A 26,003-nucleotide genomic window follows, 5' to 3' on the forward strand; every position below is an offset into this window, starting at 1 on the left:
ACAGCTGTTTGCTCAAAACTATACCATTAAGAAAGTAGAGCTTTTTTGTACTCTAGTTTTACTACTTGAAGGAGTCTCATAGCAGCTTACAATTGCCTACTGTTTCTCTTCCCACAACAGATACCCTCTAAGGTAGATGAGGCTCTGAGAGAACCGTAGTCAACCAAAGGTCACCCCGATGGCTGCATGTGTAAGAGTGGAAAATCAAACCCAGTTCTCCAGATTGGAGGCTGCTACTCAGCTAGCTGGCTAAACCACATTTAACCACTCCATCAGTGCCTATACCACAGTACAAATTTAACCCACATATTACTGACTGTCTGAGTGTTAAAAGGTCTCCATGATGGTGACCAACCAAGTCCTTATGTCACTTATGTGGGAGAAGGAGTTACAATAAAGTCTTCTCTCTGAGTGAAGAATTCCCAAGATTTCCCCTGAGGTCAAGTCTCTGCAAGAGGGTTTTTACTCTGCTGTCTACTTCTCTGCCAGCTGGGAGGCATGCTGGAGGAGGGGCAAAGGGTTGCAGAAATGTGTGAAGACTCAGCAGAAGGCTTCGCCCAACTCTGATTACTGTGGCAAAAGGAGAGGAGAGGCAAGAATGTTGAGAACTTTTCAAGGAGGAAGAGGCAAGGAAATGAGTGATGGAAAGAACAGGGGCACCCATTAGAGAGGGCTGGCCTGCTATCCACTTTAAAAAGGGGTTTTGGGTCCCAGCTAACAGATTGGGAAACACTGCACTGGGGCTGTTCTAGTGACTCATCTAACAGATAGTCCATCGATGTAGAGTTTAAAAATGGTTTCCAAATTGTGTGACAAGAACAGACCTTGGTTAAAGGCCTAAGTATAAATTTACAGCCCTTGGGATAAACAGTAGACTTTAAATGACCAAGCATACATAGTAAAGAACCTCTAAATGTTCCTCTGTTTGCATCCATCATTGCCACGAGTAAGCAGTCCCTGAGGCCTGTTCACATCTAAACTGGCCCCTTTTCCCCAGACAAATGCTGCAGCCACCAGGAGCGAAATGCATAATGCCCTACATGAAACCAGACAGTTTAGTGACTCTTGATTTCAGCACAGCTGTAGCAACCAAAACACACACAGCATACTACAGCCCTACCTTCCTTAGACATTTGCTAAGGAAGAGAACAGTGCCGAGCCAACTTTCTCCAGAAGAGAAGCCAGGAGGGGAGGCTGGCATTTTGCAGGCAGTGGTGCTAGCCTGATCTCATTTTGCTTCCACTACACCCATTGGATTTTTCTGAAAGTAGGCCAACAGCCTATGCAAGATTGGTGTAGTCCTCTCTCTTGCTGGTGAGCCCACTCACATAGTACAATGCAATTGTGATTAAAAACTGAGCCTACCAGCTACCACCGGCAAGCTGAGGCAATCAGCTTTGCCATCTAGCTGTCCATCTGTCCATCTATCCGTCCGTCTATCCATCCTTCCATCTCATTTCTACACAGCCCTCCCCTGAGGCTCACAGTGGTTCATAACAGAAGTTTAGTATAAAATAAACTATGACATTCTGGGGGCATGCAATAATGTTCTACCCTGTTTTATATGAATCCTTATGTGTATATTTGGTGTTAGAGTGATGGGACTGAAGAAGTTGAAGTCACACAGATTGATATCAATGTGTAGGGAAGGGGAATGGGCATGAGTGTGTTGCCCTCTCCCTCATATATGCGCATATGCAGGCTTATGAGCATGGAGCCTGCATATTTAGGACGTGTATACAAATAGATACCCTCCCCATGCATGGAACTGTTTAGAAAAGCAGCATTCCCAACCATGCTGACGAAGCCTGGATGCATCATCTATGGCGTGAGCTGACGATTGCACATAGGTGGGGTGAGACCAGCATACTGACGCTCACTCCTCCTCTATGTCTGTGGAATTCAACATGCTTAATAGTTAAAGCTGAGCTGAATTTGGGCAGCACATTTCACGACAGGAACAGACAAAGTCTGCAGGGTTGTCAAGAGTCTGCCAGGGTTGTTAAGAGTTTGCCAGGCAAAGACCATGAAAAGAAAATTGCAAAAGTTCGGTCTATAAGGGAGAGGATAAGGCCACTTAAGGCAGCCTTTCTCGACGTTTTTACCATTGAAAAACCCCTGAGACATTTTTCTGGCTTCAAGAAAGCCCAGAAGTGATGTCAGCAGGCCATATTTTCCTGCCATGCCCCTCGAAGTCACATGTCACCAGAAGTGACATCACTCAGACACTCCCACAGCACAGGAAGTGACAGTACAAATATTTTCAGATGATTTGTGAATAGAACTGTACCTGAACTCTGGGCTGGCTACCAATTTGCTGTTCTTCACCAAAGGGAGCCTGTAGTGGAAGCCTGCAGAAATAAGGCTAGTAGGCCTATGCCACTCTGATACTTCCATCTCCTCAATGCCAGAAACAGGGGCGGAGTTCTGCACCTGCATCCGTGTGTGTTGACCGGTGCACCGACGCCCATGCCTCCCCTCCCCCCTGGCACGGGCAGGAGCAGCCGCTTTGCTGGCCGCATAGCACAACCCTAGAAGTCTGTGTTTCTAACCACTACACCAAGAGAGAGGTACCTGTATTGTGCCTGCTTGTTTGCCCTACCAGACCTTAAAACTACTTGGGATAGGGACCTTTTCAGCTGAAAAAATGGGGGGGGGGGAGTGAAATCATCCCTTTCCTAGTGCCTTGGCTTTGATCTATATCAGGGTTCTTCAGCTGTTTTTCTTTTTTCATTTCTGTGCAGATGTCTGGAAATATAAGCCTGGATCCATAGCATTATATGTGGTTTGGCTACTGAGAAGTAGTTTCCATGAAGTTTTGTTGGACTTACTCCATAATTAGTGTGCTTAGTATTGCATACCTGTGCTTCTTTGTGTCTTCTATATCTATGTGTATTTGTTGTGGTGACTCTTGGGAGGCTACATTCAGTGTTGGATATAAAATGCATAGCACATACGTTAAAAGATAATTCTGAGCCTATAACGGCTATAATTGTTGAGACTATACAAAAGGGACCCATAAATCACTTGTCCCTGCAGTTCATGAGATGCCACATTTTGTCTTTCGGGAACTGGATCTATAGATATTGAAAAGCAAAGGTTGGAACAGCCTGACAAGTGACCAATTGATTGCCCTAAATATCTTTATCGATTTCTCTAATCCCAGCCCATTTGGCGCTGCATTATTATGTTGCACGGTTCCTTTCCTGCCATTAGGAATAGCAGCCAAAATAAATAAATTTAATAACCACAGAAGAAAAATTCCAGAGTCAGAAAGGAAAAGAAAATGAATGGTTTGGCTGCTATTTGACTTTTTGATTGCTAACAGAAGAGACAGGGTAGGGAACCTAATGGCAGCTTTTTGCAAAATAGGGACTTTGGTTAACCCTTTGGCAGATACTGTCAGTACAGTGCTAGGAATGGCTGTTGTTCATAATATGTTGCAGCCTAGAGGTTCTGTAAAGTCCGTGTTTTATTTTGTTGGCTTTAGGGAGGGAAGAGACGAGTGACATGTTTGGGCTGTGTGGATGTGTGGCAGAGACCTGCGTTTTGCCTACATCGCTTTGTAAAGTGCCAGGAACACTGACGGTGTGCCATTCTATTTTGAAATTATTATGATTGCTATAATAATTCAGTCACTGATTTAGTAGAAGCAAGTATAATTCCTGCATGGATTTGGTGGTTAACCAACAACATATCCGTTAGGGGAAAAAATGCTGTAGAACTGAGCAGTGATTATTGTTTATTGCTGGATAAGGAATTGGTTTCTGATCACGGAATTGGTTCTAGAGTGGCCTGACGTGGGCTCTTGAATCATGTTCTGTGTATTACAAGTGCACATGGCGCAAAAACAGGTGAGACCTGTTCGCAGAGGCTTAGAAGAAATGTCCGTAGCAGTTAGCCAAGTGCCATCTGACTGCTATCTTGGTCCCTGTCCCTCTCTCTCTTTCTGTGGCACCAGCAAGCTCTATCAGAGCTACAGTCTATTTCAATTAGCTTGCTGCAAACCTAGTCCAGAAGGAGGAGTAGACATTAGATTTCTATTAAAAACCTTGTGGGGATTTGCTATAGAGTTGTGGCTCAGAGTGGAAGCTGGAACCCTGGAAACCCTTGCCTCAGCTCTGATCCCAGCAATGAACGCAGGGAGGGACAAACTATGTGCTCCAGGGGAGTCTCTGTATCTCTTGTAACACTAGAAAACTTATGCTGGTGAAGGTATGCTTGTGTGGATACAAAGGACACCAGTAAGTCTTTTTGAAGGATGGTCTGGGTGGGTATCACTACCACAGTTCCAAGGGTACATACTATGAACTGGTTTGGGGCTGTGATGCTTGGATTTTCCTGTGCTGTTTTCCTTTGGCTTTTCTCAAACTTATTACTAGCCATAGTAAGGAAGAAAAGTACAACACAATTACTGCCCCCCCCCCAGTTAATAGTAGGTGTTACAGCAGATGCATCCAAGAAAAGGCACAGAAAGAACACTTTATTTATTCAATTTTAACTCTCTTGTCTCAATACTATGGCCCTGATCCAATTTGAGGTCTTCACTATTGCTTTTCATGTTAGTATTAGAACTTGAAATCACAGTCTCCTACATAACAAACCATTATTCCCCCAGACTCGCCCCACCCCCTACCCCCAATCATGCCAGCTCATTATAGAGGGATGTTTGAAGACTCACTGAGATACTGCATACAGATTACATTGAACGCTTGAAATATGTTCCCAGGAGGAAAAAGGTTTATGTGCCAGGCCAGTGTGAAGCCAGTGATCTCCCTTGTATATGCCGTAGCTTCCAGAATGCCCATGTTCAAAACAATTGGTGGCAATAGCTCAGTCTGTCCTGCCGGAGGACTCCCCATGAAGCTTGTGCCTATCACAAGGGTATTTCATTATGGATACTTTTGTGTTCTTTTCTACTATTTGAAATAACGGGAAGAACAAGAGACCCGCGTGTGTTTTGAATTATAGGTTAAAGGACTCCAATAAAGATTAGATGGCCCACTATCTCCCGAGGAAATTGCATCAAAGTGGTTGCTCCAGCTTGCTCTTGTTAATTTCCTCCCCTTGGCTGTGAGGAGATGCCTCATATCCTGATGCAGCAGACAGGGGATAAGAGGCACTTTCCATTATCTCAATCATGGCACTGTTTATGAGACACTTAGTACGTTTCTTTGGGAAGGGATGTGGCTGTGGGAGATAGATTCCAGGTGGGCGTGCATTCACACAAAGGGGCTAAAAATAAAACATGGATGGGTCGCAAATTTACACAAATGGAAACCCGTAGGGGAAAATATGCCTACCTTTTTATTTTATTAAATCCCTGCTTCATTATTCTCATGTTAAATATAACATTTCAATTAAATATTTTTATTGATTCCATGCAAAATGTGCTGTTTTTAAAATGAAAATGTAATGTATATTTTATATGTACTTTCAAAAAAATGAAATTTTCAACTTTCTCCCTCCCTCCAAAAAACTCTAAAAGCCTTTCTTTTAAACATTAAAAACTTCTGAACTTTTAAAAGTGAAGAATTCTTCAATTGGAGATATATCTTTTTTTCCCTATAAAAAATCCATCAACTTGTAAAGCTCCTCTGGTGCCTCTACTTGTTCCTTAGGAAACAATGCAAAATTCTGTCACATTCAAGTTGATGCTTCATGATATTTGAATAGTGAATGTCATCCATCTGTGCATCTTTCCAGCATCAGGCTGCAAACCTATCCTATACCTTTCTCCGTTTTCATTGTCCTTGAAATGTGCAGCTTGCATGACCTCAATTTTCCCCTTTATTAAAACAGAATCAATCTATGGGTTCCTGAAATATTAGGATTTTCTTCTTTTAAAATTCTTGCCAATGATAATGCATTGACTCCAGTTCTTACAAAACTGGATGATATTCACGAGGGGAATTTTGTCTGCCTTCTCCTTCCCTCATGTCTCCAGAATGTCCATATCTGAAGGACCCTCAAAAACACGACGGTGTGAGACTTGTTGACATGTTGGAGGAAGGGGTTGCTGCAAAAAGAGAGGGTATCAGAAATCTCCCTCCTCCTTTGCATGAACTTTTGCTCCATTTTTTGTCAGGCAACAGGAGGATATCTGTATTCTCCCTTCTTTCAACTTTCCCTCCCACTGCATCCCAGGATGAAGGGCTGAAACCAGGCTTTCTCAACCAGGGTTTTTGAAATCTTGGAGTTTCTTGACAGCCCGGGGTTTACCAAATGGGTGGAAGTTAATTTTGTATACATTTTTTAAATTTGGTAACCATTTATTGTGATATGACTGTATATGTTCATGTTGACCTGCTCCCCCCCCCAATGCCCAATGATGGGCCTGGAGGGAGTGAGAAAGGGAGGAGCTCTACATGGGTGTGTATACAACTATGCTTCACAACCATATTCTGCATGAGAACACCACTTCTGGGGTTTCTCAAAGCCTGAAGAATGTTTCAGGGGTTTCTCAACAGTAAAAAAGTTGAGAAAGGCTGTCTTAAACCTTCAGAGATAGTGTTTGGGAAAGCAGAGGGAGAAACTAGGAAGAGGAAAGGGATAGATTTGATCCATTCATGAAGGGGCTGGGTATCTTCGGATGATGGAAAGTTCAGCTTTCTTGTCCATGTGAATAATATGTTTTTCTTATTTTTTTCCTTTTCAGGGCATTTTGGGATTTTATACTAAATTATTATCTATAGTAATGCTTACATTTTTAAAGAAAATAAATCCTGAAATGTATACATTCTTAATGTTTTAGGAATTTCTTGTTTTAAACCTTAAAACTGTAATATTATTTTAATGAATGCCATCTGACTCACCTGAACTGTAATCCTTGGGATTCACTGAATAGTCTGCTTGCTACTTTTATTGGCCTCACCTTTTCTCTTTCCCCTACAGTGTATAGGGAGGCTGAGAGAAATTCTCATTTTGCCCACAATCTGGGCATGAACTGGGAAAATGCAGATCATTAAAAAAAATTTATTTATATACCGCTGCTCGCAAATGACTTGTGACGGTTTACAGATCAGTAAAATACAATAAAATCCCCTAAGATACCCCTTAAAACATAATAAAATAGAATAATAACATAACAAGATGGCGGATAGTAAAAAATATCAGCTAATCTCCCGTTCACCGTGGGTCAGACTCTCTCTCTACCTGGGAGCGAGGAGCCTAGTTGGCCTTAACTTAGAGCTCCTCAGCTGGCAACACTGGGTACCGCTCTAGCCTCAACTATACACCTGTCAGAAGAGCTCCATTTTGCAGGCCCTGCGGAAAGCTGATAACTCCAATAGGGCCCTAAGCTTTTCCGGGAGCTCATTCCACTAGGTTGGTGCCAGGACTGAAAAAGCCCTGACCCTGGTTGAGGCCAGGCGTTTATCCCGGGGGCCCGGGACAACCAGTCAATCCGTACCCACAGAGTGAAGAGCCAGGTAGGACCCAGACCACGTAAAGCCTTAAAGGTTAAAACCAAAACCTTTTGGTTTGAGATTTTGGTTTGTGATTTTTGGCATCTCTAGTTCATGAGCCATAAACCATCATGAAGCTTTGGGTGCCAAATAAACCAGTTTGGTTCGTGAGATTCATGTGGTAAAATGGCCCCTCAGCATTCTAGAGACACAAAACGTATTGAGGATCTTCATATGAGTCTTCTCAACCTTCAACTTCTATCCAGGTTTGGTGAGAATTGGATTTACGGGGTGCGAGTTATGGCCCTCCAAAGAAGGTACCACAAGGAAAGTGTTTTCTGGGGAACTCACAGGCATAGATTCAGGAGTTTCAGGAGTATATAGAATGAACACACAGACACACAACCTTTATTGGCATAAATAGAATAGACCCTATGCAAGCTAGAGACAACAAACTTGTTAATGAACTCCAGCTGACTCTCCTTTACTTGCTCTCCAAGGTTGGTGAGGATTGGAGTTACAAGGTCTAATTTATACCCACCCCCTAAAGCAGTGGTCCCCAACCTTTTTGAGGCTGGGGACCGGCAGGACAACTGCCTGCCCGTGCATGCGTGATGCGCGGGTGCGGCCCTGATTCCCTCTCCCCCCCTCCCGCAGTAAGAAGCTTCCCAGGCCGCAAGCTTGCAGCCTGGGAAGTTTTTTACTGCGGGGGGGCAGGGAGAGGGAGCTGCGGCCCGGTGCCAAGGCGTGCCGGGCCGCGGCCCACGGGTTGGGGACCACTGCCCTAAAGTATCCCCAAGAAAGTGCTTTGTGGATAAAAGACAAGTGCAGGTTCAGGAGTGTATTAAATGGATCCTGTGTCAACAAGGATCCTAGAGTCAACAAATTCTCAGGGGACCTTCTTTGATGCTCCTCTATGTGCTTTCCAAGTTATGTTGCTTTGAAGTTTGGGAAATATTTTTATTCAGTGAAAATTGTCTAGAAATGTATCAATTCACAAACTGTCACAAACCACTTGAAAGTTCATGCCAGTTGACCCGCCACACACTGTAGTTTGCAAACCATGAACCAGGCAAAATTTGTTACAAGCATTTGTTCATGAGCCAGTTTGTGCCCATCCCTAACCCTTCCCCATTGTATGGGTTTACCTCCATGTATATACAGTCTTCAGCTGTGTTGTTTCAGAATCTTCTAACTGCACACGTGGATCCAAGTCATTGGTGATCTGTGTGTCAGCAAACAGGACATCTTTGTTAATAATAGTGGGAATAATCAGTGTTAGTACCAGGCTACGAATGAATTCCCCAGGGAATTTGATATTGATGCATCACATCTGCCTTTAGACTGGTGGCCTTCATGGACTGGGACCCTTGATTGGGCTCTGAAGTCCTATCTACTAAGCCCCATCCCCTGTAGAGCTCAACCATGAATACAACTGAGTGGTGTCAGCTAAGCCATCTCTCTACTGGCTGCCACTTGCCTACATCATACTTGTCATAAGGGCTACTACCTGGTTTCTCAAATAGCAGGATGGGCCTGGATTTGTGCTTTGGAGGCTGGAGAACAAAGACTCCAGAAGCAAGCCATAGTTTCTGCTGACAGAAAATAACTGGAGATTGCTTCTTCCTGGAGATTGGAGATTGCTTCTTCCTGGAGATTGGAGATTGCTTCTTCCTGGAAAATTCAGCTTTCACTTTTTCTACTTGCAGGGCCTTTCCACACCCCTTAAATATAGTGAAATGCTTACCTTAGGCATTCATTATATTCCAGCCGTTCTGCATGATGTCACCAATATCCGGCATCCAGGCAGCAAACAGCTGGCTACATCCTCCATTTTAAAGCGCTAGTTGGGTAATCGCATAAAGTGGATTCCCCAAACTAAAAGCACTTTTCCCCAGTGGACAACCAGCACACTATGCTAAAGAAATGTATGGAGGTGAAGAAGCACTATCTCTACCTCCAGTGTCCTGCCCTCACACCTGCCTCACTCCCTTCTTTGGGGGATGAGATTCTTTTAAAGCAAATTGCCTGGAGCAATGAATAGGCGTGCAAGCGTGCAGGCAAAGGCAAAAAGAATTTTTTCTCAAAGTTGTCACACAAAGCATGCCTCTCTACATTCCCCCCCCCAAAAAAAATCAGGAATGTGATTAATTTTTAAATTACTCAAGACTTGTGATTTCATATGGGATGGCATTACAAAAAGCACAATGCATCTATGATTAAATGCATAGGCTGTTCAATGGAGAACTATTGATTTTTTTTTAAATGGCGGGCATTGCGGGATGTTTAAAAAAGGAGAAAGGGGATTGGCTGCCCGGCTTGCTTGACAGGTGGAAGAGAGTTGCGTATAAACCGCGTTGCTCTCTTCCACCATTTCCAGCCGTGTTTGTGGAGTGTAAGAAGTGCAAAAAGGCGACAGACTACAGTGAGATAGCAAGAAGGTGAGGAATGGCTGGAAGTACAATAATATTTAGTGCTATGCCATTACGCTGGCGTAACGCTATTTTTTTCGACATGTGGAAGTGCCTGCACCGTGTCCCAATTCCCTCAGAAGTTGCAGGGCAGTGAGTATAATAGTGTGGGGCATGAGCAGGACTCTGCAGCAAATACTTAGTTTGTGATGTCTAGAACATTTTTTTTCCTTGGGGGCAACTATATCTTACTTTCAAATGCTTCTACAAGTCAGGGTGGGTGGAAACAGTTTGGGGAGGGGTGATTGTGAGTAGGAAAACAATTGGCAGGGAAAGGAACAAGTCTCCTCTCTCTGGTGCTTTTTAAAACATAGTTTAATATGAAGTCTGTACCTTATTTCTGCCTTCGTAGCTTCCTCTGCAAGCTCTCCCTTTTTCCCCTTCACATCCCTATGGACTAGACCGTCTTCCGTGTGATTATGGAGTGCTAGCCCTTCCCCAGGCATTGGAGTCAGTCAAATTTAGCCTAGTTTTATCGCTCTTTCTCAAGCTGAGTTTCATGGAAGGGCATGGAGCCGGGCAAAAGAGCGATGCAGGTGAAGGGAAAGCAGGAAAACACTCAACAGAATTTCCATATCCACAAATTCTGGTGCACAGTAGCACACTGGTTGCAAATAGTTGCATCTAGGTATTTCTACATAGTCACCCACTAAACGGGGAGGTAGTTTTGGGTTAGCCCCTCCTGAATAAGTTTAGATGTGGTAAGTGGTAGTAGAATTGGGAAAATTATAAGGAATTGAGATGAAATATATGAAGTTCTCTTGGTACAGAGAACTTCGTACAAATTCTAATCTGAGCAGCAGTTCTGTGTTCTTCGTTGACCACAATCTGGAAGCTGTTGAATATTCCAGTCATTTCTATTATCTACTGCAGTTCATCCCAAATATTCTGAGAAGACAAAATATGGTCAAGAACACCTTAAGCCATCAAATAATGTCTGTCTACTTTGTCACCAGTTCCAACTCAATTATTAAAAGAGTCTGAGCTATTACTATGGGGGTGTCTCAAGTAAGAGTTTGGAGAACTGATGCACTTTTAGATGGGCTGCATTAATAAGTCTTGGCTTTTTCCTTCTCCCTGTCTCCTTTCCAGTCAGGATTTCCTATTTCTTACCATAACAAATGCACAGTCTGCTTTCTCTTTGCAAAATACTTCAGTCAGTGTTCTTTTCTGCCCTTCTGGATAGCTCAGCAGGGTCTTTCCTTTTTTTTTCTCCTTCTGAATTACACATGCTATTAAGAAGGAAACCCTGAGCTCTATTCTGCAGCAACATGGTGTGTATTTTCACAGAGTAACTAAAATGGGGGGGAGGGGGGAGCCCATTCAGTTTCGAACTGCACATTTTGACACCCATATTGGAGCGAGCAATTCTTTGTTGATTGATGGGAGGGGGATGTGTACCTAGAGTCACAAGCCAAAAAGAACTGGCTGATTAATGAATCTTCACATTGGCAAAGATTAAAGCATTATTATACCTCTTGCTGGAGAAAGTTTCCTATTTATGGATTAATTGGTAGCTTCTGGTTGAATAAGCTCAGAAGGTGATGGCCTTGAAATGCATTAGCCCTGGGTGGAGTTTTTAAGGAGATAATCAAAAGACCCTTACGGTTATTGTTGTCGTCGGTGTACTGCCAGTCCAAATAAATGAGGAAAATGGATCTGAAAACAAAGTGAACTCCTGAAGGATGAATCTAAGTAGCAGTCTCCAAGTTGTTCTCTTGTCTCTTCTTTCTATCCTTCTCCCCTTGCTATTTCTGCATCTACCTGTCATGACAGGGATTGGAAAATCTCGTAACCCATCTTGGTTGGTGACACACAGCTTAGAATATTCTGCATGCAAAAGCATATTTCCATGCAGTGATTATGCAAATCCGATACTCACAACCAATGAAAGGGAAAAGAACTGTGTAAGTGAAAGTAAGCTATATGATTTTTCCCGTCCTTAATGGCGCATCATCCATCAATATGATTAGATGAGACAATTCCATGTCAAACTAATGCTTCTTAACTTTATTTTTTCTTTATAAATATATTTCTGCTTCTAAATCCCCCACCCTTCTACAGCTGCATAGACAACCAGCTATTATATAAAGATTTCATGCTGGACTCATGTCAACAGCCCATTTCGGCTCACCCATCTCATTAAGACAAATATCCCATCTCCCTCGGCCCACTCTATATCATTGCACATTAGCATCTCCGAGTTTGAAACCTGGAAGCAGCTTCTTCAGTGGCTTGAATAAGTTTTGCCTGCAAAAGAGTTGCTCATGTGTCAAAGGTGCCAATTAGACTGAAAATAGCAATGTCATTTGTGATGCAGGCAGTTGTGTGTTAAGAGGACTGTTGTGGTAGGCTACTGGAGTCATGATAGCTGGCAATAATTTCATGTTATTGCTGGACAGAGGTGGTTGAATATTGTGACACAAACCTCATGGAATGTGTTATTTATGTGTGTGTAGTGTGGGCTTCTGATAGTAATCCTATCCTGACAGTTTGTGGCTAGTATTAGCAGTTTTACATGGGCATGGATCTCTAGCTCCAAAAACTTTCTAAATCTGCAGAGTTAAAGGTGATTCAGCAAACCCCTGTAGTTAGTGGGCAGCTTCCCATGGATTATCTGAAACAGCCTTGTAGATCAGCACCAAAAAGATTTGCCATTCCACAAAACCGCCTTGGGGGAGGGCGGTATATAAATGTGAATAAAATAAATAAAATAAAATATGTTTACTGGTCTGCCTAGCACCAACCTGGCTAGGCACCAAACATTGAGTCTGGTAAGCAACAGCGGATTTCGCAAGTCCAGCACAGCCAGTTCAGTGTACAGAATGCCCAGCAGAATCCAGTACTACTGAGCCAAAGCAAGCTTAGAAGAACTGAGAAATCTCAAAGCGCATTGTCACAAGAAATCCAAGCCGAGAGTTCTCTGTGGGTATGTAAGCTCAGTACAAGATAATGGGAACACAAAGGAATGCGGGCAAGAGGGGGGACGTCTTGAAATTAACATGAGTCATTTGAAAGGGATGAGCAAAAGAGAAACTGGAGATGGAGGGGAGGGGGAAACCTCCTGAACAAGCATCTGTCATTTCCCTGGAAAGCATTTTCCTAGGGGGAGCCTTCTTGTTCTTATTGTTACTTGGATCTCGTAAATCCACTCCTCACCAGGTAGGTGAACGAGAGTCAGCTGTAGCTCCCCTGCAAGCGGGCACGTTGTACCAGGTTGTGAATCTCACAAAACGAATTGTTTTGTTTGACGCCTAAAAGTTCGTGACAGTTCATAGTTTGCAAACTGGGCATGCCCCAAACCTTGAACCAAGACATATTTTCCCAGTTTATGCCCATCCCTATTTATAAATCTCCACCATGCACTAACCCCCCCCCCCAGGCATCTTCTCGCTCAACTGATCGTCTTAACACCTTTTTTTCACAGGAAAAGTGATTCAAATCTTTGTTCTTCTTGATTGGACTTTTCCCAGCTCTGCAGTATCTCTTATACAGATCTTTACAGGATTCCAAATGTGGCTACTGCATAGAGCTACATAAGGGCATTACAATATTGGCTGCTTTATTTTCAGTCCCTTTCCTTGTAATCCCCAGCAAGGGATTTAGTTTTTTTCACCTTTGCTGTACACTGAGTCAGCATTTTTGTTGAACTGTCTGCTACAGCTCCAAGGTCTCTTGCCCTCTCAGTTTTGCTCAGCTCTCATCAGCATATATTTAAAGGTACTGCTTTTTGCGCCACTGTTTGTCAAGTTGTAGTTACCCAGACTGAACTTCATCTGATCGCCAGGAAGATCTTCACAACCAGTTTTGGTTTTTCGCTCCTCTAGTACAAAGGCCAATTTTAATGACAATTTACGTAATCTGGCTAGAAGATCAACAATTTTAGGTAGGAGTGGCAAAAAAGATTTAAAAGATTCATTCAGTTCCTGTGATGTCTTCACATTTCCTTAAGTGATCCTTTTACTCCTTTGTGAACCCACAGCCAACACTCCATGCCTAATATAGTTGAAAGAATGAAAAAAATGCCTTTTGTTTGTGTTAATGTTTTTTAGCAATGCACTCATCATTTTTTTAAAAAACTTGTCTTCTTACATGATAGTGCTGTTGGAGGTAACTTGTCATTGACCTCAATACTGCCATGTTAGAGTGAATGTGCATTGCACCAGGGCAGTGCTTTGAGGGTTTTCAACATTGGTTGCACGTGCAGCCTACATAGCGCAGCTGTGAGCTAAAGGCAGTGCTAGTCCATGGAGGCTTTCACTGATTATTGTGTCACTGCAGCAAGGAGAACTGAATTCAAGTCATGGCAATTCAGGGACGGCTTCTGCACAGGTTATCTGCCCCAAACTTTGGGGAAGTATTTTTATCCTCCATTTCTCCAAACCATCATGGTGTATTAGTGCACCTCTGGGTTTCTTGGCTTTACTCTTGTCTTTCTCAAATCTGCTTTCTCCAAGGCTTGGAAAAGATCACAATAAAGCTTGAATGGCTGCTTTGTGGGGAGGATAAATGAGACGCTCTGGCCCTCATGGCAGCCATTTTCCCTGCCTGAGCCCCTGTAGCAACCATTTCCCACCTCCTCTGCAGAACTCTTGTTTTAAAAAATGACCGTAGAATATTGTAACATTGTTATAATGTTGCCATTATAGGTGTAGAAATGTCTCTGAATTTCCAGGTTTTATTTTTTTTCAATAAGTCTCTAGAGATTTATGTGAGGAAAGCCCTCATGGAAGGGGCCTTGGGCTAGGGCAGGGGTAGTCAAACTGCGGCCCTCCAGATGTCCATGGACTACAATTCCCAGGAGCCCCCTGCCAGCATTCGCTGGCAGGGGGCTCCTGGGAATTGTAGTCCATGGACATCTGGAGGGCCGCAGTTTGACTACCCCTGGGCTAGGGGAACTGAGGAGTGGAGCTGTGGGGAGCTCTGCTATGTAAAGCTCTGTTGCTGCTGTGTTTTATGTGTAGTTGCACCAACAGTGGTGCATTCATTTTGTGAAGCAGGTAACTTGCAAATGTAAAGGAACTTGCATGACATGGTTAAAAATGCTATCCTACCCGCAGCCATCTGATTATTTTAAAATTGGCGCACAACTTTTTTGCAAATGTTCTGTCTTCTGGTTTTCCACAAGGTTTCTAAATGTTTAGAACCACTGTTAGATTATTGTTGATGTTACTTTGATTATGTTATATGTTTAGGTCATTCAGTGTATCACCCCGTGATGTTACACATAAACCACCCTGAGCTGTATGGCAGGGCAGTATAAAAATCCAAGAAAGAAAGAAATAAAATAAAAACGTGATAAAAAGAGGCCTTTTGTGGCACAGGTGGTACGCAGCTGACATGCTGTCTGAAGCTCTGACCGTGAGGCTGGGAGTTTGATCCCAGCAGCTGGCTCAAGGTTGACTCAGCCTTCCATCCTTCCGAGGTCGGTAAAATGAGTACCCAGCTTGGTGGGGGGTAAACGGTAATGACTGGGGAAGGCACTGGCAAACCACCCCGTATTGAGTCTGCCATGAAAACGCTAGAGGGCGTCACCCCAAGGGTCAGACATGACTCGGTGCTTGCACAGGGGATACCTTTACCTTTAGCTTGATAAAATGCAACCCAATATGGCTTTCTTCTCATCTTCTCTACAATGACCACCTGACTGTTTTCTTTCCTTCTCTCATGATATTCCAGCATGCCCAGCAGGGATGTTCAAGGCAAACCAAGGTGCAGGTATCTGCACTCAGTGTCCCCCCAACAGTCGTTCCACGTCAGAAGCTGCTCCCATATGCACTTGCCGCAATGGATATTACCGGGCTGACTCGGACCCACCGGAGATCGCATGCACCAGTGAGTAAACAACATTTGCTGCTGAAAACGTTCAAGCCACAACCTTCTATTCTGAGGATCTATAGAGTGAAAGATTCTCTAAACAGTGTTTGGTTTTACTTCAGTGAATCCATTACTCTTCCTGTTAATTGGGCTTAGTAGATGACATTCAGAATTATCTGCTGTTCCTTCATGACATGGTCACTTTTAGTTGTCATTGGGAATTCCACGGCACTCTTAATCCTCTGTCTCCAACATAAAAATGGTGTTTACAGTAAGTATAGTTAAAACTAGAAGAAGAGCTATAAGCAACCAGCTGGGTTGCCAGCTTCCGAGTGGGGGCCTGGAAACCTTCAGGAAGATGAAAGAAAGACAGGATGAGATAGAGAAAGAAAGAGGAGGGGGAAAAAGGAAGGAAGGAAGGAAGGAAGGAAGGAAGGAAGGAAGGAAGGAAGGAAGGAAGGAAGGAAGGAAGGAAGGAAACAGTTCTCCTGGAGAAAACAACTGCTTTGGAGAGGAATTGGCCCTCCTATCCTGAACACAGGTCAGCACCGGCCTCAACTTCCCATCCAACCCCACATTTTCCAAAGGCCCAGCAAGGAAGGCTGCAGGAAAGGGAAAATACACAACTTCCCATTCCCACCCACATCAGCATTATTTTCCCTGCTGCAATTGCCTATGTTGGTTACCCCCAAAGCATTCCTCCCTTCTCAGATTGCAAATTACAAACCTCACATGACTAACTCATGAGTAAATACTACCAGGGCAGAGGCTTTTCCTGTCTGCCCTGGGTCCCAGAGGCTTGGCAGGGGACTGTTTCTAGGTGTCCCACAGCCCTCCCCCCTCCAAAAAGAATGCATAGACTGTGCAAGGAGGCAGCTCACTCCCCCCACCCATTTCCTCTGAGTTGAAAGAGGTCAGGAGGGCAGAACAACTTACTGGCAGCTGGGCATGCTCTGAGGAAGAGGAGGTTCCTCTTCCACCCAGGCAGGGCCATGTATTACTTATGAGTAAACATTCCAAGGGTAGAGGCTTTTCCTGGCTATCCTTGGTCCCAGAGGGCCATTTATGGGCCTTCCACAGCAACCCCTCCAGAAGGCATGCAGAGGCTACCCCAGAATGCAGCTTGTTTCCTCCTCCCCATGTCCTGTGAGTTGAAAGAGGCCAGGAGAGCAGGGCAACTTACTGGCAGCAGAGCATGCTCTGAGGCTGGCTCCTCTTCTACCCAGCAAACTTCTGAAACTGCCAGGAAGTTGGAGGCTGAGAGCTGATCAGTTATTAGCCTTTCCTGGCTGAGTGTTCCCTCCTGATTGGGAGCCATACCAGGGTGGGCTATTCTTGGCTGAGAACCATCTCCTATTGGGGGAATATTTTCAGGGGGGGCGAATCAGGTAGGGAGTGACTTATTTGCATGCAATTTGAGCTGTTGGGCCATCATTGACATTGTGCAATTTGAACTGATTGGCCCTCTTTGGTAGAGTGTTCCATTTCTCTTGGTGCACACCCCCAGAGAAGGCCAATCCAATAGCGGGTGGGCAATCAGTTTGGATTTTATAAGGTTTACTGATGATCTGGGCTGAGAGCTAGGAAATACATTCTCTCCCAGATCGTGTTTCAAGTTGATTGTGGGGAGTAGTGACTGTATATGGATAATCCTGCTTTAGGAAAAGATTGAGTGGCCTTCTATACTTTTTCAGTCTTATGAGACTCAATGAGAGCCAGTTTGGTGTAGTGGTTAGGAGTGCGGACTTCTAATCTGGCATGCCAAGTTCGATTCTGCGCTCCACCACATGCAACCAGCTGGGTGACCTTGGGCTCGCCACAGCACTGATAAAGCTGTTCTGACTGAGCAGTGATATCAGGGCTCTCTCAGCCTCACCCACCCCACAGGGTGTCTGTTGTGGGGAGAGGAAGGGAAGGCGACTGTAAGCCGCTTTAAGCCTCCTTCGGGTAGGGAAAGGCGGCATATAAGAACCAACTCTTCTTCTTCTTCTTCTTATGAGTCTATGGACTAAAGATGGACTCTCAATTTACCTAGTCCTTATATATTATGATTACCTTACCTAAGAATTGTGCCTTATATTTTATTTCTAACTAGCTTCAAAGCCAGTTCCTAAGAATGGGCCTTGACAGGGCCCCCGCCCGGCCAGCTCGTTAGCAGGCCCTCCACCACGACCCTTTGCCCAGGGCCCTCTCCTCTTGCCTACTGCTGGCTCCAGGCATTGAGGTGCGTCTGAGAGCAAAGAGGCTAGAGTCCAGGGGTGGAGGGCAGGAGCTGCAGGATAAGGATATATAACCTTTTAGATGCTGTGCATGGTACCTCCGGGGAGGGCAGTATATAAATTAAAATAAATAAATAAAAATAAAATAGAGCTTAATTTGGAAGAAAAATGGGAGCAGTTTTTGAGCAGTAATTGCTTAGTTCCTGTGAATAACATTTTGCAAAATTGTGTTATTCCTGTGGGGTGTTTACTGGAAGAGCAATCCTAAGCATGTCTCCTCAGAATCCTACTTGGGTCATCTTATTGGGGATTACTCCTTGGCAAGTATCTCTCAATGGGGATTACTCCCAGGATGTGTCCTTAGGCTTGCACAGTGGGTTTCTGTTCAGCCGAAGGAAAGAAGCTGATCTTTTTTTCTGCTTTCCTCTATAGTCCCACATCAGCATATTCCCTTCTGTTGTGATGCTCCTGTAGGTAGCAATACACATATGGTTACGGGAGATGCCTTATATGTGTCTGGAATAGAGATTAATTTCCATATTCTGCCTGATCACTGATAGCGGGAAGTGCAGTAGTAAATAAATCTGTTTTTATTGCCTCTTGTTATATCTCTGATTTACAGTATGCCTCACTTGAGGAGTACTGTATATAAAAAAGTCCATTTGTTGATTTTTATTTCTTCTCGTTAAAGCTTAATTTTAAAATGTTCTAATTTGAGGTGCCAGCTGTTCAGTTTCCAAGTTGTTACGTATCATAGGAGTAAATAAATTTAGTATTGTGTATCTGTGGGTGCTGCTGTTTTCTGGTGTAATAAAAACATGTATTTGCCTTTTCAGGGTATACCCTGGTAGGTAGAGCTTTGCAGTTGAGTGGGAATGGCATTTCCACAGCTGGCTCAATATGCACAATTTTCTTTTCGCTTTTGCGATTTTCACAGGCCAGCTACTGAAAAGTAGGGCAGCAGTAGCATCTCATTAGGGACCATTTTGCGTGAATTTGATGTGACTTGGGTGGTTTTGCACATAGTGAGCTAGTCATGTGGATAACTCAACACTTATCTAGGTAACTGACACAGCATGAAAAAAATCTCTTAAAAAAGGAGTTGACTGCAAATGCATAAACCCAGTTATAAGACCAGTTCAACATGTGCACATCCATTAAAAGAAATCCTGTCTTTCATATGCTAAAAAGAGAATCAGATGGAGATTTGACTGCATGAAGAATCCCAGCTAAACCATTGAAGGGTACTCTGCCTTGAAATGCTGTACATTTTTCAAGCTATACAGTAAGAGCTGTTCAGTCATCTTTTCTTATTGATCTGACCAGTAAAGCCACATTTGAACAGGTCACAGTACAGGGGCCAACTTAACAGTCAGACAACTCTCTCCTCTCTCTCTCTCTCTCTCTCTCTCCCTGCCCCCCCCCCCCCAAAAGCAAACAAAATCCTCTTTCTCATCTCACCAGACTGCAGTGATCTGCTCACTTCTGTTCTGGTTTTGCCTTGATACAGGGCCCTGACATTGCCTGCATAGCTCATTGCAGAGAGGGGGTAGGTCTTGTCTGTAAATGTGAAGGCTGGAGATCAGCAGAAACTCAAACCCAAAGGAGGAAGGGCTACAAGGAGGAACAGGAGGGTTGGAGAAGGACCAAGACACGGAGGAGAGCCAATTCCAAGGAGGTTGCTTCAGAGACTGATAGAGGTTGGCAAGGAACAGCACTTTTTAAAGAATAAGGAGTTGCTGAGTGCAGTTGGTAGAAGAGGTGGAAGACCAGGCACGAAACATGGCAGTAGCAGGACCATGTCTATGTTTGCCATGTAGCAGTCTTGCACAGTTCCCCAAAGGTGGAAACCTCTGTTGGGAAAAGGATTTTCCACTGCAGGAATGGTTGAGCTAGGCAGATTCACAACAATTGGACCTTTTGAGGTGACTCTGGACCTTTTGAAGTGACTTTCATTAGAATGCAAATGTGAGATACATTGAAACATAGACCCTAATATTGTTGTGTGCATTCATTTCCTGGCCAATAGCAACAGTACCAAATATATCCTTGCAGGGGCAGTCATGAAATGGCAGATTGTGCTCTGCATGACACCTTAGTAGTTCACGCGCTTGCATTTAGATGGCAAGTTGTATCTACTTCTCTCTCAGTGGTTTAACTGAGAAGACCCCGGAGAGGCAGCTAAACCTTCAAGAATGACAACTGTAGCTACTCACACTAATGACATTTTAACGAGTCATTTCCTGAAAGGCAGAAATAAGGACAAACAGGAACAGTGGTTTCCCAGAAAATATAGACTGTCCCTGGTAAATAGAGACAGATGGCACATCCAGCACATGGAGCACTGAAAAATCCACATCTGTGATCATTCCATGTTATGAACTACATGCACATCTCATACAGTTCCTGTTCCATGCAGGAACATTTTAATGTATGAAGTAGTCCAACCCTGTCCTATTATTAGAATGAACTAAATGATTTATTGAGGTCACTGCTTTGTATTATACCTTGTATAATACATCTCTCTTTCATCTCTCTTTCATCTCTCTCTCTCTCTCTCTCTCTTTCTCTCTCTCTCTCTCTCTCTCTCTCAGTGTTTAGCAGAAAGACAATGTTCCAAGATTTAAAGCCTGCCATTCATTGTTGTTGTTTTTTACAAGACACTGGGGATTGTCTGATCTATACCTTCTGATACTTCTCCTAAATGCGTGTCTTTGTTTTGGGGGTTGGATTCCGGCTCTTTCATGACACAGGGAAAAGTACATCATGGGATGCAGATATATGTTTGAAATATTTGTATTCCCTGTTCTCATTAACAATAACGCTAAGGTAGCAACTTGTTCTTTAAAGATATAGTCTTGGTATCGAAAACAGATCACAAGACAGTTCTTTAACTTGCATTCACACCATGATGCTACCTGGGATTAATATCCTAAATAAATCCTAGCTAGGAAGGGTTCAGTGATACTGAGGGAGGACTTGTCTGCCCCTAGCTCTGCTTTAGCATAGTGCTTACATATGCTGGACAATATTACACCAGTAAATCAAGAGTGGACAACAAATGGGGGAAAGGGTAAATTGCTGGAAAATCCCATTGGGAAAATATTATGTCTGTTGTCTCCTTGCTGGGTGGCTGCAGCAGCTCTATATAAGACAGTGTCAGAAATGTTGTTATAAATCACATCCTCCCCCCATGCCCTTTTTATAATTCTGATTTTGAAGTTTGCTTTGAGATCCTTTAATGTACGTTTGTTCCATGTCAGAGAGAAGGAATTTTAAACAAAACCCCGAATGAATTACCTCTCCCTCACCCTTCATGGCCAGTCATGGTGTCCAGTCTCGTATCTCTTTGAGGTTATGGGCATTTTGCCATATTTTTCATTCAGTCTAGTGAGGCCAAATGATGGACAAATACCTTGGGGAGGGAAAGAATAACAGGCGCAGGGCCTGTTCGAGTCCTCGAGTCAGGCCAGAAGTGTGGTGGTGGTAACAGCCCAAAGAGAGAATCTGAGGATCTACCAAGCAGAGAAAAGACCCCGTAGTCTCCCTCAGTGACAATTTGCTTTTATTTAGAGCAGCCAGCAGTTCTGTAAGCTTTGCATCCACCTCTTACAATGGATGGCCTGGCTTGAAGATTATGGCTTATGGTGGGAAAGTCCAGCTGGAACAGTTTGCAATACTATCTTTTGGCTAGCAGTCACAAAAGCACAGGAGTGTACCTTGCACAACATCTCCAGTGACTGAAGGGATAGCCAGAAGCAAAGTGAGATTTCTCCTACTCCTCTTCCTGCTGTAACTCAAATGCTGTTCCTCAGGGACATGAGACTTCCAGGAGCACCATGAGGAGGGAGTTGGAGATCTGCCATAGGAGGGGGGGGGAATCAGCTAAGAATTGCCCCTCTTTTGCCAGAAGAAATACTCTGCTGGATGCAACTCATAAGGAGGCTGAAATCAGTACCTGTCATGTAGGGCTCACCATTTCTGCTTGACAGCACCTGATTTACACTTGATAGAATCACTTTTAATAATCCAGCTTCAGACATAATCTTTAAAAGCAGGAAGCAGAGGCTGGAGATATATACAATCAAGCTTTTATGATATTGGCTGTAGTGTTGCAACCGGAAGTGGCACGGCACAGCCAGCACCCTCCTAGCTATTTGCTACGCAGCTGTAGAGTCACAGGGGCCCAGGGAAGGGTCATGCAAGAATTGAGATAAAAAAGCCGACTGAACAGTAAGGGGGACTGACTATCCTATATCGTAGATGTGAGGGCCAAAGATGTTCCATTGAAGTACTGCTCTGCAGAAAGCAGGGGAATCTGCAGAAGAAGGAGAGATTATAGTAAGGATTCTTAGCAAGAATGGGAGACTTAAAGAAAGGGACTGGAGGTACCTGAGGGCTTGGTTGTATTTGGACCGAACCTCAAGACACTAATGTGTGTGTGGCTGAGGGTATGAAGTGTGAGGGAATTTAGAATAAATCCATGAGAATAAAACCTGCAAAATTCACTGGGCTTACGTGCACGTGTACATAACAACAGTTTAAGCACGACATTACTTTGGGACATCACGTTTGTTACATCACCTTTCTGCTGTGTACACAGCAAAACCTTTTGCTGCTAGATAGCTCATGACAAATGCTTTAACTGTGCTGACAGGAAAAAAAATTAAATGAAATGGAATTTTCGTTAAAAGATAGCATTTTTCTAGCAATTTTAACAAAATGCTTTCATCTGCAGTAACCATGGCAACAGATCAGAGAAGCTCTCTCAAAGTGCCTTTCTGAATGTAATTATGAAGAAAAGGGGAGAGAGAGAAGGGAAGAGGGGCGTTTGGAATGGGGACAACAGCCGAAAAACCCTCAAGGGCTCGAGCAGAGGTAGGTCGTTTCAGCAAAACTGCATTGGATTCATTTTTTTCCAAGCACAGTGCTGAAACGTTTGCCTCTTAATTATATTCCTTGATCTCAATAGACTGGTCAGCATGTTCAAGGAATGTACTTTCCTCAAGGAACTCGGCAACCTTGCTGGTTTGTCCCTACATTGAAATTCCTGGAGCTGTTGCACCACCTAAATGTTGTGCTCAACCCATGATGAGAGGTTAAAATATTCACTCCCCAGCTTTGAGGATATTATTATTCTTTATGTCAGATGTATGTGATTAAATAAGAGACCTGAGAGGAGACATCTTCAAACTGCTGATTTCAAGTGATGTGTGGTACATTAAACAGAGGAGCCGGAATTTGTTCAGAATTTGCTCAGAAATTTGACCTGAGCAGGGATTGCCGTTGCTTCTCACATAATAAGAGGAGAGAGTAACTTTGCCATTAATAATCTTTTTAGTGAACATCCCTTGAAAAGCTCCTGCATAAACATTCACCAACTGATTCCTCCACCTTGCAGATCACAGTTCCATTAGCATCTCATCGAGTAGGTAATAACCTACAAAAGCTTGTGCCCTGTAAATAATTTTTAAAAGTATTGTAAATGTTGCCCTGATATTTAAAAAAAAAACACACACACATTGAATCAGCTGTAATTTCACCACTTGTTGGTGTTCCTAGGTCCAGGCCCTACTTTTTACCACCCCAAAAGCACAATTCCCAATTGCATGATCTTGCCTTGTTTTGCCATGTTCTGTTCCACTGCCGCTTCCCTTCTTTTCACAGAAGCTGTTTTTTTTTAAGTTTGTTCATCTTTTTGCATGACAGTATTGTTCTCCATAGTTTGATTGATAGTCTTAAAGCTTTGAAATCGATTGTTCTCACATGAACATGCATCATTTTGGCAGGAAAAGTGGTATCACACAATTTGGGATATCAGAGTTGAGGATGTCACACCAACAGTGTTAAGAACCTACGAGAAATATAGTTAGTTTGGAACAAATAGGTTAACGCATCACATAAAGATTATGCAGCAATAAGTAGTATACATTGATCTACACATACCAATTGAAAGATTCAAATGAGTTTAAAATAAATCAAAACATTTTTGTGGCCCCTAAAAAAGTATTGTAGGCCCTAGGCGCTATGTGTGGGTACTGTGCCTAATAGATAAATCAGACCTGGCTGGTACAGCTGCCTGCTCAGCCATCCCATTATATGTGTGTGCATTGGATCACTCTTTCCAACTAGGTTTGCCTCCCTTCAGGTAGGGCCTGGTGATATCCTGAAATTACAACTACTCTTCAGGTGGTAGAAGGAAATAGATACTTTTGAAGGTGGATTTCATGGCATTATACTCCACTGAGGTCCCCCCTCCCCAGGCTCTACTCCCAAATCTCAAACATTTCCCAATACTAAGTAGGCAGCTTTATTTCCAACATAATCCACCCTGGGTTTTTTTGTTCATATTGAATCTCCATTAATTGATCTTAGTCCCACTCCCTCATATAAAAATGGTGTTGCACTTAACCTGCAAAGCACTCCCAGGATGCTGTTGCCTATGGATTTGATATATATACTCTGAACTCCACTGTCCAAGTTGCTAATAAATAGTAACTGTATAGAGAACAGATGCAGAAGGAGACCCTTGAAAGACCCCACTAAATATCCATCCTTTCAGGCTGACACACTGAACTGCTAATAGCTACTCTCTGTTTTTGACATTTTCCACTAGTTCTGTAGCTGTTTGGGCTTTTCCCCTCTACCCTAATAATGATAGTACTTATTGGGATACTGTAAAATGTGCACTATGTCACCTCTGTTATATTTGTCTAAAACGACATGGTTCCTGCAGATTGTAGTTGACTTTCAGTGGTGTATAGCTTTGCATAGATTTCCAACAGCATAAGCTTGCAGATTGTATTCTCATCCTAGCATACCGCATCTATCAACACAGACTGGCTGAGGATGGATTGACAAGATGTCAACAGACCAGATTCCTTCTGTCCACATGATGTCAGAACTGAGATCTGGACGGTACTTGGATGCCCCAGCATTTAGTGAAAGTTAGCAGAGGGAAGTGGCTACTATGGTAGGATCCCACTAGTTAATGTAGAAAAGTAGATATTGATAAAAATGAGAATTTAATAAGAAATATGGGGTTTTGAGTTGAGTTATTGGAGAAAGAGGACTTCAGGATAGGTTAAAGATAATCTTTATGCCTGGTGTTATACAGAGAAGCATTTTAATACTTAGTGTTAGCATTCCAGCGCCCTTCAGGTAATTTTCATGCAATCAAGAGCTATAAGATACACTGTCCTCTTTCACATTACTGCTTCCTTCCCTATAAATCTTTCCCACATCTTTCTCCTATTCCCTGCCTTTAGTTTCTTCTGCTCTCACAACTATCCCGTGGTCAGAACCCACTGCCATTATTCCCCCACATTTTAGGACATAATACAGGGCTTTGTCTCATTTTCGTTCAGCCGTACTTTAACATAGCATTTAACTGGAAGAGGAAATGGGTGGAAGGGCAGCTGTTGCATCCCACATACTCATTTCTCTCTCCCATTCCCTTCCTTTTTGGGAGGGTATTGTATGCCTTTACGTTTAATTGCATTCCTGTTTGGCTTCTTGAACTGCCCCAGAGCCACACCTTTGGTGCAAGGGTAGTTTATGGGTCTCCTAAGCCATATTCTGGACAGCCCTGTGAAAATAAAGGCAGGAATTATAGGGGTAAAGTCAGCAACATTTGGGAAATATGGAAATGTGAGCCGGGAGTAGGGTTGTCAGAGTGACTATTAAAAAGATTCAGGGACCTCACAGAGTTGGGAGGATTGTGTTGTGTGACTCAATGGCCTCTAGCAACTACAGTCAAATCCAACAGCCTAGAAACCTTTAGTAAACTAGAGGGACCTGTAAAGCCAAGGAAGGAAAGACTTTAAAAATGGATTCATGGGCAAGTTGCCTTTCACAGAAAGGGACAGTGGGTGATATAATTTAGTAGAATCACAGCTTGAAGGGACATCTAGTTATAAGTCCACGCTTGAAAAACCAACCTAAATAATCCATACTAATGCAGAAAGCAGGTGCTGTGAGGCACTAAGGTCTGTGCAGAACAAATAGCTCTCAGTGATCCAAATAAGTGAGCCAAGACAAAGAGGAAGGAAATATCCTTACTATTCTATCTAGATACATAATAATTAGCC

General features: G+C 43.3%; 1 protein-coding gene across 4 annotated transcripts in view; it reads left to right on the forward strand.

The window, feature by feature from the left end:
- Positions 1-26,003, forward strand: part of EPHB1 (EPH receptor B1) — a 416,704-nt gene that overhangs the window by 295,476 nt on the left and 95,225 nt on the right. For 3 of the 4 annotated variants that reach the window (XM_077349124.1, XM_077349123.1, XM_077349122.1), the window contains exon 4: positions 15,557-15,712. In XM_077349124.1, the coding sequence (XP_077205239.1) occupies positions 15,557-15,712 (156 nt within the window). Of the gene's footprint in view, positions 1-15,556; positions 15,713-22,651; positions 22,736-26,003 lie in introns of those variants that run through there. The other variant, XM_077349125.1, reaches the window with a different exon arrangement.

This window comes from Paroedura picta, chromosome 8 (assembly GCF_049243985.1).
Source record: "Paroedura picta isolate Pp20150507F chromosome 8, Ppicta_v3.0, whole genome shotgun sequence".
NCBI classification, from domain to species: Eukaryota; Metazoa; Chordata; class Lepidosauria; order Squamata; family Gekkonidae; genus Paroedura; species Paroedura picta.